The sequence below is a fragment of the Alnus glutinosa genome, chromosome 11 (genome assembly GCF_958979055.1).
Source record: "Alnus glutinosa chromosome 11, dhAlnGlut1.1, whole genome shotgun sequence".
In the NCBI taxonomy this organism is placed as follows: domain Eukaryota; kingdom Viridiplantae; phylum Streptophyta; class Magnoliopsida; order Fagales; family Betulaceae; genus Alnus; species Alnus glutinosa.
In genome coordinates this window covers 27,316,913-27,331,295 of record NC_084896.1, presented here as the reverse complement: position 1 = coordinate 27,331,295, position 14,383 = coordinate 27,316,913, and the positions used below count along the sequence as shown (strand labels likewise).

General features: G+C 35.0%; 1 protein-coding gene and 1 long non-coding RNA gene across 2 annotated transcripts in view; one reads left to right on the top strand and one right to left on the bottom strand.

Moving 5' to 3' along the window:
* The window catches only part of LOC133880920 (uncharacterized), a 70,509-nt gene that overhangs the window by 24,764 nt on the left and 31,362 nt on the right, over nt 1-14,383 (bottom strand). The gene's annotated exons all lie outside the window — the stretch shown is intronic.
* LOC133881613 (regulator of nonsense transcripts UPF3-like) lies at nt 1,793-12,893 on the top strand. Its single transcript, XM_062320575.1, has 13 exons — nt 1,793-2,160; nt 3,352-3,458; nt 3,747-3,842; nt 4,016-4,114; nt 4,288-4,367; nt 4,826-4,939; nt 5,987-6,134; nt 7,111-7,184; nt 10,361-10,817; nt 11,065-11,163; nt 11,281-11,399; nt 11,501-11,552; nt 12,312-12,893. Exons 1-12 carry the CDS (start codon nt 2,018-2,020, stop codon nt 11,537-11,539), a joined length of 1,575 nt encoding a protein of 524 aa, XP_062176559.1. The 5' UTR covers nt 1,793-2,017; the 3' UTR covers nt 11,540-11,552; nt 12,312-12,893.

Here is a 14,383-nt window from a genome sequence, read left to right as displayed (position 1 = left end):
AATGAAATGGCTCCTATTAACCTACCCATTTCACTTGAAATAAAGATGATCGTATTCGATGATGAAGTGGGAAAACCATCAGGGTGCAATCAAGCAATACAAATAGCTTAATAGAGAGGAAAGTGCATGACTCATTTGTCCTAAGCAATCCAAAGTTCAAGGCCTACTTGCCTAAGTAGGTGGCCCACACACTTGCCTTCTTTGTTAGGTTGAACAACTAACTAATTGCACCCCATCTCTCTATAATAAAGTATAAGTCATAAATATTTGAGTCTTATTAATCACAATTAGATAACATGTTCTTAGGAAGATTGTGGGTAAGTTAAGGCTTGATTATTTTCTATACTTGTGAACAAGTCATGCAAAATTTAGAAGTGGGTTTTAATCCAAAATTTTTATTTTTTAGTTGTCTTAGGCCTACAATCTTATATTAGTTTTTTCTACCGGATTATATATAACTATATAAATAGTGGCAGAACCAGAATTTTGATTTACATGGAGTAATATTGAAATACATAGTTGAAAAATATGATTATTAAAGAATATAATTGATGAAATAAATAATTAATTCAACATTATCATATTTTATTATTTTCAAATATCTTATCTTATCTTTTATTTTTATATCATATTTTATGTTATTTGTTATTTATGCTTCGCATATTGAACAATGCATGGACAAACTAATTTGTTTGCATATTTAGAATACATTTTCCCTCGTCTTATAAGTTTTATAATGAGTTATAATATGGAAATTCTTTTGTATATATATTTTTTTTAAAAAAATTTTGGGGAAAATTAAGCAATATATATTTTCTTTATTGTTTTCATCTTTTCAATTGTTGGAAAGGGAACCAAACATAACATGAGGACATGATGTTTGGAACCCAATCTTCCCTTTGTTGAATCATATTTCATTTTTTATATTGAGGGGTCGTTTATTTATTAAATATCATTTAGTTTTTCAATATTTGTAGATATGCCAAGAGCCATTTGCCCCCTCCCTGATCAAACAAGAATGTGATTGTTATTTCTTATCATTGACCAAAAGGCATGTAGTCCAAAAAGTGTTGCCAAACTTTTTAGGTTATGCTTTTTTATTTTTTAGTTGCGACGCGACATAAATGTGAAAATAATTTGCAAGTATTTTATATTTTAAGTTCTTTTTAAATGCTTTTATTTTTTTGCTAAAAATAAAAGACTGTCATAAAAAATATTGTCAAACAAGCCTAATGTCCGGACGATAAGAAAAATGTATAAAACAATCGATTCAACATCATACAATTAAACCAAATAGATCTATACTTAAAAATATGGTTTGATTTGAGTTTAATTTTAATTGTAATTAGATTTATTGGGACATGAGACATTAAATACGTATCCCAATTTATAAGTCTAATTTTAACTGAAACTAAACTCAAGCTGAATTCTTCAACATATATTAAGTTTCATTCATATTTTTCACATTTGACGATCAACAATATTTAACCATTTATACGTTCAATCATATGCTAAGAAAGAAAAAAAAAAAGTTAAAAAAAGAGGAAAATAAAAATTAGAAGAGGAGTGTATTTACTCCAAATATATTGAGCTTCATTCATATTTAACCATTTATATGTTGAATCGTATGCTTAGAAAAAAGAAAGTAAAAAAAAAAAAAAAAATCAGAAAAAGGAAAAAAAGAAAAGAAAAAAGAGGAGCAGTGTATTTTCTTTGTCCCCATGGCAATTGGCGTGCACCAACACCAACGTACACTCACTCATAGACACTCCCAACGTATAAATTACAATACCGTAAGAGACACGGTTTCACACGCTTAAAACCCCTTTTCAGTTTTCTCTCTCTCTCATGGCCGATTGGAAATGAAATTGGGAACTAGGGCAAGGAATCGACCTCGATTTCTGGCGGAGAAGATGTAATCCAACGGGGATTGTCTCCCTTTGCAAGCAATTTGAAGCGTACAGTTCGGAAAGTTTTCAACTTGATTTTTTTTTTCCTAGGGTTTTCTGTTTGTGAAATGAAAGGGTCGTCGTCGGATCGGACGAAGGTGGTGCTGCGGCACTTGCCGCCGGCGATTTCGCAGGCCACGCTCATGGACCAGATCGACGCCGCCTTCGCCGGTCGCTACCACTGGGTCGCTTTCCGTCCAGGGAAATCAAGGTTAGGGTTTGTAGGGTTTGTCATTTTTGCCCAGTTTTCCTTTTGGTGAAAGCCTTATTTTTAGTTTGTATTTGGAAATGGGTTTACTTCGATACGCTTCAATTTTTGGATTACGTGATCAATTGGCAATGTGAAAGTGTGTGTATGTATATATATGTATGCATGCTAGGTTAATGGCTCTGAAGCAAGTGGGTTAAGCTTGGTAGTTTTGTTAGTTGTCCGCTATATAATCCTTGGGTTTGTGAAGGTTTTAGGACTTTCGAATCTAATTTTGCGGTTATATTGTTGGTGTGTTCGATTAATTGTGCGGAAATATCTTGATAATCTGTCAAATTGGTAATATGTGTGCAAGCTAGGGTTTATTTGCTTAGGGACAAGTAGGAGGGGCTTAAATTTTTCATTAGTCGCAACCGTTGAATTGAGGTTTATGGAGTATGAATGTGTTTGTTTCTGGGTTTTGAAGCTTTTTGCTTTGAATAAGCTCCAGATTATTCATAATTGGTTTTTGCAATGGAGTAGGCTCAGTATGTAGCACTCAATAGGTATCATGCATGACTGCACGAGTAAGTTCTAGTTGAGAGGTTTAAGTTGTTGCAAATATGCAAGTGGAATGATCCGGGGGTCTTCCTTTTTTTTTTTTTGTTGACCTCGTCATAAATGACGCAATTAGCTGTTAAGGTGGGACGATATTAAATGAAATAGGTGAACGAACTGGGGACAAACAATTGAAAGCCTATTTAAATGTGTAATACTTACATGACCACCATAGGGTCTATTTATTTCATAAGATGATTCATTATCTACTGCTTCCTGTTGAGTGATTGATAGGAAAGGGTTGGGCTTCCCTGCATCAGATCAACTGATACACCATGTCCTTTTCTCCAGGATCTGAGTTGACATATTCTCGGATTTTTTTATTTATTTAATTGCTTATACTAAAGCTTTATTTTGGTCAATCTTCCAATCATGCTTGCAACGCTGGTTTCACAGTATGCTGGTGTTTTGAAAGACTGATTTTATGTGCTTCCTGAATTTGTACAAGGAAACAATTTTTTTATTTTTTTTATTTTTTTGCGGGGTTAACTCTATTGATGTATAAATACATGTCGCAGTAGTCTAGTTTTTATGATTTGAGGTAGTCATCTGCTAAGGACATTTACATATTTATTGTTTCTTGAAATGGTTTTGCAGCCTGAAGCATCAATCTTATTCTAGAGCCTATATTGACTTCAAGAAACCTGAGGATGTTATTGAGTTCGCCGAGTTTTTCGATGGGCATTTGTTTGTTAATGAGAAGGGTAATCTTTGTGCATAACTTTTGAAGAGATTGATTGGCACATCAATCTTGTTGCCAGAATTTGTGTGACTGTCTTTTAATTCGCACCATGGTTTTATTCATATGGGGTAATAAAGCTCTTTCTCTTCAGTTAGTAACAGCTCAGAAAATTATTGAGTTGCTGGGTATTTTTTGAAAAAAATTAATTTGGGCTTCTCATGTCTTTCTTTTTCTTTTGTCCTTTCTTTGACTAAGATACATTGCAGGATATAATATTTACATGGAGTTTTAACTAAACTTGTTTTTTCAGGCACTCAGTTTAAAACTATTGTTGAGTATGCTCCTTCTCAACGCGTTCCAAAGCAGTGGTCTAAAAAAGACAGCCGTGAAGGAAGCATATTAAAAGGTACCTTTTTTTTTTTTTTTTTTTTTTTTTTTTTTTTTTAAATTTTTAAAGTAAAAAATCTAACAAGTATATTTAATGCATGTCAATGTATATGTGCAATCATTAACCTGTGGCTTATGCATGCGATTATTTGCTTTGTCGTAAATACAAGTATTTGCTTGATGAACATCTAGATCCCGAGTATCTGGAGTTTCTTGAATATCTTGCGAAGCCTGTCGAAAATCTTCCCAGCGCAGAGATACAATTGGAGAGAAGAGAAGCAGATCGAATGGGTAAGTAAGAAAGATCTTAGATTGTAGACAATACTGCATTCTGAATAAATACTATAAGAAAAGGTAAAATGAATTCACAATAATGCAAATAGAATGACAAAATCGTTCATTGTGTTTGGGAGATGTTAGGAAAAGTGTTTTTTGAATGATTTTCTCCAATCTTGCTTTTGCAGGTGCTGCCAAAGATGCTCCCATAGTTACACCATTAATGGACTTTGTACGTCAGAAAAGAGCTGCTAAGGGTGGTTCTCGGGTATCTTTCTAATCCACTAGAGATAAGTTTAAGAACTAAGCAGTTAAAAAAAATGTAAATAATTTTTATTTCCCATTCTACTGTATTTAATTGGGTTATACTAGCAGTGTCTAAATTGTTTAATTTCTGGTTATTGATACTTTTCTGTTATGAATAGATACTTTTTGTTGTTATGTTTGATTTTGTGGTAGACATGTTTCAAATCTAGCTGAGGATACTTCGTGTGTTTCGGTCATGCTCTGTGTGTTCGCGCACACACATGCTTTTTGTTCAGTCTCTTATCATGATTATACATGAATATAAGTTCATTATGTTTAGTTCACTTGAATAGTTCAGTTTTGTGATTATATGGTACTTTCCAGATAAAACATGCTCTCGAATTTTACTATTGGTCATTCTATATGTTATCGAAGAGCCGTTTATCACTGGAATCCTGAATTTATCTTATCTGATGACAGCGATCTTTGTCTAATGGGAAACTGAGCAGAAGAATTGCTGGATCATCAACTGGAAGTCCTAGTTCAGCCTCGTCTAAACGAGGTTCTGAGAGGAGAAGGATTTCCTCCACAATGGTATACGTCTTTCTATATATACTTCTTAAATGAAATTAATGACTAGTTTATGCTGTGGTGATGTATATTCTGTAACAAGTCACAGTATTTTTTTTTTTTGATAAGTAAGAAAACTTTATTAAAGAAAGTGTAAGGTGCCCCTAAGTACACAGGAACAACCAAATCTAACCCGCAAAAACCCGCAACACCAATGTCCCAGAGAACGAAAAAACCAAAAACAAACTACAAAAGGACCCAACTAAGTATTAGACTAGCCACTACCCGCCAAGGCACACAGTATTATGAATTTTGAATGTGGAGTTCCTGTTGAGCTCAAAACCATTACCAGTATTATTATTCCTCTCATGCTACATTGTCCACATTATACATGTGGAACTGCAGCCGGAATAACCTCACTCCTGTGACATGGATTTAATGATCACAGGTTTGAGAATCTGCTTAGACCCATACCATGTTACACGTATTGTACTGGTATGCCCTGTCAATGCCTCATTATAAGAAGAAACATAAAGGTTCCTCACCTTGGGTTTTAATGATATTTGTGGTCGAAGCTGATTTGACTACAATAAACTGAAGAAATTTTGTATGATAATTTTGTTTATCATATTACATAGTAATCCATGCATATAGCCAGTTAAAATGTTAGAGAGTTGCACTCTTTTTAGATGTTTTAAATGTTTGGTTTATGGATTAAAAATTTGAACATGCAGTACAGATTTCTTGGATTTTGACCCTTGTTAGCAGACTAAGGCTTAATAGTGAGTGGAAGAATATTAAAAAAAATATTTTAATAGACTTTATAAGTAAAGTATTTGAGTGGAAATATGTTGTTTCAGTATAGGACTTAAATAGGTTGATTTCTTACAGCTGGGGTTATCTAATACGTGGCTTTTGCACTGCATCATTGTGCTTGTATGGATCAAAGTTTGAGATAAATTCTATATATGTTTATTTGTGTTTTTGACCATCTAGACATCCATACTTGATTTCTAGGCAAGATGTTGGAAGTTTGGGGTTTATTAATACTTATTGCTGTCTGATGGGCAGTATGTTTTAAGGGACGGTGCAAAGAACATGAGTGCCAAAGACAAGTCAACATACATTCTGGTTCCAAAGCGAGATGATGAGCAGCTTTCTGACAAGTCTGTTACTTTGGCTCCTGCAACTGGGACTGAAGTACTGGAAGAGGAAAGTGGTATGGCTGAAAAACTGAATAACCGAGCGCACATTAATCATTTGACATTTTAACTTCCATCTGTTCGAGATTTCTAGACCTAAACAGGGTGCACTCAGACTTCAGGACATCAGTGTGGACATGGACTACTTAATTAGTTGCTGTAGATTGCATGTAAAATTTAGATCTCTGTTGCCTTGCATTATCCATTTTCTTTTCTCACTTCCCTTTGTCACATGCTAATTATTTTTCTGATGCTTATATTTTTATGATGAGCGTCTAGTCACACCAGAATTAAAAATGTTTTCTCTGGTAGCTATTCAATAGTCATACAGATGTGTTTGGTTCTGTTTTGGAAAATTAATTTTCTGTTTTCAGTAACAAAGGAGTTGGATTGTGACTGGTGATGTTTTCTTAGGCTAAAAGTTTTTTGCGCTTTTTCCAGCATAAAGTGTTTTTGTTGACATTGTTTGAAAGTATCATAGAGGTCTTCATGTGCTTGATTCAGTCATTACTGAGATATATACCCTGCTAGATTCTCATTGGTTGACATTTTGCAAAATTTTACAGCTCCTACCTCTTTTTTAGATTCGTATAATTCAATGCTTTTTCCGGTGACATTTTATTTTGTTAACCTGGCTACGTATTGTAACTTATCAAAAAACCTGGCTATGTATTGTAGGCCCTCTTTTGACGTAGTGGATAGTTTTCCAGAGTGGAAGGATTTATGTAGCCGACACAATTGATTTGTGTGTGTGTGTGTGTTCTCTCAATATACTATACATCTAAACATCTTTTATGTTCACATTGTCATGTTGGGGGTCCTATGGTGTTGGAGTATTCATTGGAATCGATAAATTTGGTCTCTTTTTTTTTCTTCATTGTTCCTCTTGTATCAGTTCACTTTCTGTTTTTGTGAATCTTTATTCTTTTCTGTGGGCAAGCTAATATTATTTCTATTCTTCTCAGTTTGTTCACTTCTTATTTGTTCTTTCAGGAGTTTCTGGAACTAATGAATCTGGGAAAAAGAAAATCCTGCTTCTGAAAGGGAAAGAGAGGGAGATTTCTCATGTAAGTTTTTTTTAGTTCTTACCAATCCCATGTATTACGTATGGCACTTTCTAATTACATATCTATTTTCCGTTATTTCTATGCATGGAGAGTTTTTTTTTCCTTGATGTAGGTCCATAAACAGTGCAAGTGAAAGAAAGCATACAATCGCAGATTAGCAGATCATTTACTTTTTCCTCATTCTAAGTTATTTTCTGTGTTAATTGGAGAGTACTGGTTTTATATTTCTTCAACCTTGTGGTGATAATTTTTTGATAAGGAATTGAGAAATTATTAAAAGCATAAGGCGCCCCAGGTATACAAGGGGTATACATGAGGAAACACCTAACTATAAGGAGAAAAAAGAACAAGAAAATCATAATAACTAATCACCAAAGGAGAAATAAAAGTAGTTATCTAAAGATATAGTCTAGAAAAATAAAGTATCTCCTCTAAATCCTCTCACAGCCCTCAAAACTCCTGTTATTCCTTTCCGTCCATAGACACTTCAAAAGGTATGGATGCACTATCTTCCACAACAGCATTCTGAGCGCTACCAACAGTCCACCGACACGCATATAAGTCGACTACTTGTCTAGGCATAACCCAAGACAGCCCAAATTGGCTAAAGAAAACATCCACATAAGGAGACAAGAAGATGATCCATGGATTCCCCCTTTTTTTTTTTACATACATTACCTATCAACCACGATAACATCCTTTTTCATCAGGTTGTCCATGGTATGGATCTTTTCTAGGGCTGTCGACCAAGCAAAAAAGGCCGCCCTCAACGGAGCCTTAGTCCACCAAGCACTCTTCCTAGGAAAACGAAGGCCATCATTGTGAACCAAGACACTGTAGAATGATCTAACAATGAACAAACCTCTTTTGGAGGGAAACCATCAAAGCTTATCTTTGCCCTCCCGTCTCACTTAAACTGAATGCAACATCCTGCAGAACGATGCAAATACCTTCACCTTCCAGTCATGAATTGCTCTAGCAAAGCTTACATTTCATTGATTGGAGCCACACGAAAGCTCCAAGTGAGTCACAACAAGACCATCCTTTGCACAAGTAATGCCATCTAAATTTGAAAAAGCTTCCTTAAGAGCCATAGCCCCACATCATAATTCATGTTAGAAGCTAACCTTATCTCCCACCTCAAATCTTGTATGACTAGAGAACTTCCCCCAACCCCTTCTTATATTCTTCCATAACCCCACCCCATACTTCCCATTAGGCTCATTAAAACATTATCCACTCCACAAACTACCAAATTTAGATTCCATCATAACTCTCCATCAAGCCTCCCTCTCATGCACATAGCGCTAAAGCCATTTTCCTAAAAGATCGTGATTGAACATCGCCAAGTTCCAGACCCCCAACCCTCCCTCAGAGATCGAAAACAAACCTTGGACCAGCTTATCAAGTGGTATTTGAACTCTTCGTCTAGCCCACCCCATAAGAAAATCACGTTGAAACTTCTCAATACGGTTTGCAATACTCGCAAGGAGAGAAAAGAGGGGCATGAAGTACATAGATAAATTGGGAAGTGTGTTCTTAATAAGCGTAACCCTGCCAACCTTAGACAAATGCTCCTATTTCAAATTAAAGTAGTAGGGGAGAAAATATGTAGAATAAGTTTTCAGATTAGACTTGTTGCTGGCTTCTGATATCTGTAGAAATATTGTGGGACAAACATTGCCTTCAAGCATGCTTATTTTGCAGTATTAAATTGCACTTTGGTCAATCTTGATGACGGTCAAAAGGATTTATATTGCAAAAAAAGAGAGAGAGTAGTCATCTTTACAAATATGGGGCGGCATGACAAAGAAGTTATTTTTCACAACTTTTAAAGTGAAAAATTGGAAAACTACTTCTTTTGCTACCGTAAGTATTATTCCTTTTTTTTTGATAAGTAAAACACATAGAAAGTAAATTCCTTACAAACCAAAACTAGTGACCGACCTCTCTCCACGAGAAAAGGAAACATTGAAATCGCTTAGCACCCCTCATTGCAAGTGTCATCACCACCTACCCTACTTGTAGCCACCCTCTCAAACATTGTTGTCTTCAACACTCTTACTGCTCACAAATTTGGTTACGGTTGTTTCCATTATTATAACTTCCATCTCCATAGATGCATTGCCTCAACCATTCTATCTTTATTCAAATTCATAAAATAGTTTCTTGTGGATAAGAAGGATGTCCGTACACCCTTAAATGAGACTAATTACTTGAGCAAGCACTTATGCCCCACCCACACATGCCAGACAAAACTTAGGAAAATCCTATGGGTTGGCTCCGATGGTAAGAGTCGAACATGTGACATCGCTTTGTGGGATGTGGTTGAAGCCAACCGTTTTAATTCTCATAACAAAAATTTCTAATACTGTAAAGAAACTATTGTGTTATTCCTACTGCTACTTCCCCTTGGAGCCAATTACTTATAAGAAAAAAAGTTATTCCTACCGCTACTATTATCACTACCACCATGTCATGATTGTGTCAGCAGCTGCAGCTCTTGTAACAAAAAAAGAACTATTGGGTAGGAAAGGTAAGAGACTTACTTATCAAAAGAAAGGTAAGAGACTTTAGTTATGGTCAACTATGATGCAACCTTATGAGACAATGGATTTCTGATATAATCTGTAACTGTCGCTTTTCTCCAAAAGATTCTCAAGAGACCATTGACCATCATCACAGGAAGTGGCATGAAGTGGGCACAAAGTAAAGTTATATCCTCATTTCATTTAAAATCCTTTCAAGATTCCCAATTTCTTTTAATTGGCTATAACATCAAGTAATTTGTCTCACCTAACCAGATGGCACAAAACACAATTTGTTTTTAAACGTTGTGATGGTGCACGCTGAGTTCCAAGGTTGCATTTAGAAAGAAAGAGTCTGCGCGTAACTGGGTGCAAGGATTTTTTTTTATTTTTTTTAGGAAATATTCTTTACTGTTTGTAAAGCAAGCAGGTCTTCTCTTCAACCATTGGTGTAGGCAACTGCCAAATCACATTTTTTTGTGTGCTCTTGTATGTTGATTGTTGATCTCTTTGCGTCCTTGCAATTCCTAATAAGATTTGTCTCATTGCATAAAGTTTTGTCTCCATTTTTTTTTCCCAGGAAGCAATGTGACTTTTTAGTTGAAGTGCTGCACAATGTTAAATTGCTTTATGCTACTCTTTGTTCAGGTGTCTGGCACCTTGTCACAGCAGCAGGGTATAACATCATCGGTTAGAAATATTATTGGTTCAGGTGCTCTCAAGCAGAACCAGCAACGCCAAGGTAGTGGAAGGATCGTCAAAAGAATACTTTTAAACAAGGATTCACGTCAAAATCAATCTTTTGTGGGCCAGTCTGAGCATCAAGTCCAGACTTCAAATTTAGAAAAGGACAAGCGACCTCCTCGACCCTCACATGGACAATTGGTTTCTAAGGATACAAATCCAGCTCCAGATGATAAGGTGGTTGGTAATGACTTGCACGGTTTCTGTAGTGAGAAGCAGGAGAAACGTTCAAGGAATAAGGATAAGCCGGATCGTGGTATATGGACATCTCTTCGACGGTCAGATGGATCCCATGCTAGTGACGAGTCTTTGTCATCCTCTGCTTCTCAACCGATACTGTCACTTGAAGATTCTACGGAAGGTGCGACTATTTTCAACATGTAATTCTTGGGGTTAGTAATGTACAGGACTTGTGGTTGTCAGCGATAGCACTCTTAATTTGGAATCATCATTTTACCATGCCTCCAAACACTTCAACTCATATGTACAGACTAATAAACAGAGGAGAAGTCATTGTCTTGTTGAAGGAAGCCTGAAAGTGCTTATGAGATTGTTTTTTTAGAACTCAAGGAATTTACTTTCTATTTCTTCTGTATTTGATTTTGCAGGATGTCATGGGGATATGAAAGTTGACATGGCAAATGCTAAGAGTGGGGAAGTTAAAAACCTTGGAACTGGACGTACTGGTCATTCTTCTTTAGATAATGGTAGATTTTGGTTTGGAAACTCTTCTCTTCAATAAGACTTCTGAATTTAGATACGTGCGTGTTTGTGTATTCTTGTGTTTTTGTATACCACAACTTGAGTGTTTGTGTTACATGCAGGTTCCCATAAGCATTTTGGTCGCCGTGGGCCAACACATGGTGTGAAGGATGTTGATGGCTCATCAGTTATAAGCGAGGGGAAGCATTCGAGGAGAGGCGCTGGCTATAATTCCCATGAGGTGGTTGGACTTAAATGTTTGGATGCTAATTTTGCCCACAATTTTCTATGTTTTCACTCTAAGTGCTAATTATTTAAAGGTTTTTCTTGATGAATCTGCAGAAGCAAGTTTGGGTTCAAAAATCAGGTTCTGGTCCGTAATTTTATTGGAAAGGTGAACTTTTTTTTGAACATCTTCTTTTCTTTTATATATGGACTGAGAAACATAGATTTATAATTCTAGTTCTATAGGCCAAAATAGATGCATCTAAACCATCATCACATTCATAGATTGATATAGAACCTTGACTTTTGAATATCTTGGAATTTTTTGCACTCTTTAAGTATATTTACTTGATTCGAAGGAAAGGTGACAGTTACATTGGTGACTGATAGAGGCTAATCTGAATCCATAATATGAAAATCAACGTATGTATTGGTGGAAATGTCTCTGGTGATGCCTAGAATTTCGATTGACCTTCTTAGCTGTTGTAAGGTTCGGTGAGTTTGAAATGAATGCAAGTAGGGATTTGTAACTTGGCAGTTGGCATCCACTTTTAAGTACTCTGAAGAAGTTGGATAGTCTCAAGTTTGACACAAAATCCAGTTTGCATTTAGGGTGGAAGATCAAGATATGTCTTGCTATTTTTTCTTCTTCCTTACTATAGGTTTTTCATAGAGTTCCGGTTGCTTTTACTCTGATGATAAGGCAGACTCATTTTACTAGTACCTAGGGAGATGAACGAAGAAGAGGGAAAAATGCAGTTGGATGAAGATGCCCTTGGCAAATTCACTTTAAGTTGTATCTCTTGTGCCTTAGCAAGACTAACTGCAGAATGTCTTGCTGAAGTTGCCAATTATCATGACTGTCTTTAGCAGGCTTTTATCAAGATTTTATATTTTTCTAATTGTTACCTGTTTCATTATTTGGCAGTTTAATGCTTGGTTGGTGTCATACAATTTTGGAGCCTGCATTTGCTAGTGGCTGGGGGCTGCCCCTTTTTACTAGACAGATGATCAGGTGTAAATAAAGTCTCAGTATCAGCAATGGTTCTTTTTGGAAAAGCCCTAGAGCAAAGTAGAGTTATCTGAATGATGCCGATACCGATGTAAGTAAATACTTGGATGGCTGAAAAAATCCGGATTTTACTCGGACAAAGACGGCTCGGAGTAGGAGGAGAAAAGAAAGCAAATAGATGTCATTGTTATAATTGTTTTGTTACACAGTTTTTCATCTGGGTGCTCCTCTTTGGGGCTCTGCTTGTCATCGAAGCTATGGAAGTCCTCACTGTTGCTTTTGACTAGACTAGATATCACGGTATTGTGGTTTTATGGAGATGTAAATATAATCTCAGAGCGATCTTTATTGTCCGCTTGCTTATATCCCTATCCATGAAAGCATCCTAATGTGTTTTGAGACTTTTCTTCCTTTGCTGTGACTGCCATTTGATTTTGCAGCAGTTAAGCATATACAGCAATAATACAGTACGACTTGCGGAAGTTTCAACATTCATAATCTACACAAAATGTTTGAATTGGCCTTTTCTTTTTCTTTTTTTCTTTTTTATTATTATTATTATTTTATTATTATTATTGTTGTTAACGTGTTTGTTTTGAAAAGAGAAAAATAAAAGGAACAGAAAGTGTTATCAAACAAGTTTATTATTTCCTCGGAAGTCATCATTTTATGTACCAAGAGGTTGTATTTATTTTTTTTTTTTCTAAAGAATGCTTTCTTTGAAATTTCCAAAAACAAAATTCTTGACAGTGACTTATGACAAAGGATAGGGGGTGGAACGGAGTCGGAGTCACAAAATAAAATCCAAACTCATTTTACCTCCCCAAAATAAAGAGACCCTTTTATTATTATTTTTTTTTAATCTCAAAATTGATGTAGCTTTTAAAATTTAAAAATACCATTAAATTAAAATTTAATTATAATCTATTACAAATCTAATGGTGATTTTAAAAGTCATACTAATTTTAGGACAAAAAAAGAAAGAAAATCATAGATCTTCCGTATAGCATTACTCAATTGCAAATCTAGACTAATTTTAAATTGTTCTTGAAGTTTTCGCCAATTATCCATTATGAATTTGTTGGTTATAATAATTTTTACATAGAGCTTTTTTATTTACTTTTACTATCAAATAAGGGAAACGCTTCAATAATTCACGCGTAATGATAGATAGAGGACTTTTAGCCGTCCCAGATCCCCTTTCCGTCACTTTCCACAAAGAAAGTGTATTCTTTCATTTTTTTTTTTTAATAAAATACATTTTCCTTGAGGCAAGTGACTGACAAGGGACGGCTAAAGGTCCCCTATCTATCATTACTTCTGTTCATTTGGTTAGGAAAACATGAGGAGAAAGAGAAATGATACAGATGGGACACTTGATCGTTCCCTCTCCCCCTCTTTTCATTAAAAATAAAAAATTAATAAAAAAAATGATAAATGAGTGTACTTTTTTTTATTAAAATTCATTTTTTTAATGAAAAGAATAGGAGATGGGACGGTCAAGTGTCCCCTCTATATCATTTCTCGAGGAGAAATTACAAATTCATTCCTAACCTAATTCTCATTTATCTCATTTTTAAATTTATTATTAGATTTATACGAATTCAATAATGAATTTGAAACTTTGTTATACGAAGATAATTAGAGATGAATGTCTAACATGATACAAAAAACAAAAGTCAAGATAGATGTGTGTTTGTCCTGGTTTCTGTCCTATTCAGACATAAACAAATGGACATTACTTTAAAAAGAAAAAGATGAACTAAAAAAAAAGTTGGGTGGAAGAAAATTCTCTTAATTTAGTTTTTTAAACTGATATATGTATTATAGCATATGATTCTTACTTACATTTTTAATTGTTATATGCATTTTTAAAAGAATGTGATTATCACGTGTATTTTTAAAATGCATGTGAGAGTTGTATGTTCTAAGAATAATTGCCAGTTTAATAGACTGATTTGAAAGAATTTTCTCCACCCTAATTCTAG

What these genes read in the sequence shown, in the direction of transcription:
- LOC133881613 (XM_062320575.1), top strand. Translation starts at nt 2,018, where the DNA reads ATGAAAGGGTCGTCGTCGGATCGGACGAAGGTGGTGCTGCGGCACTTG. An exon ending in GAAGGATTTCCTCCACAATG is followed by an intron (nt 4,940 to 5,986) that starts GTATACGTCTTT and finishes TCTGATGGGCAG; the next exon opens with TATGTTTTAAGGGACGGTGC. An exon ending in TCATTCTTCTTTAGATAATG is followed by an intron (nt 11,164 to 11,280) that starts GTAGATTTTGGT and finishes TGTTACATGCAG; the next exon opens with GTTCCCATAAGCATTTTGGT.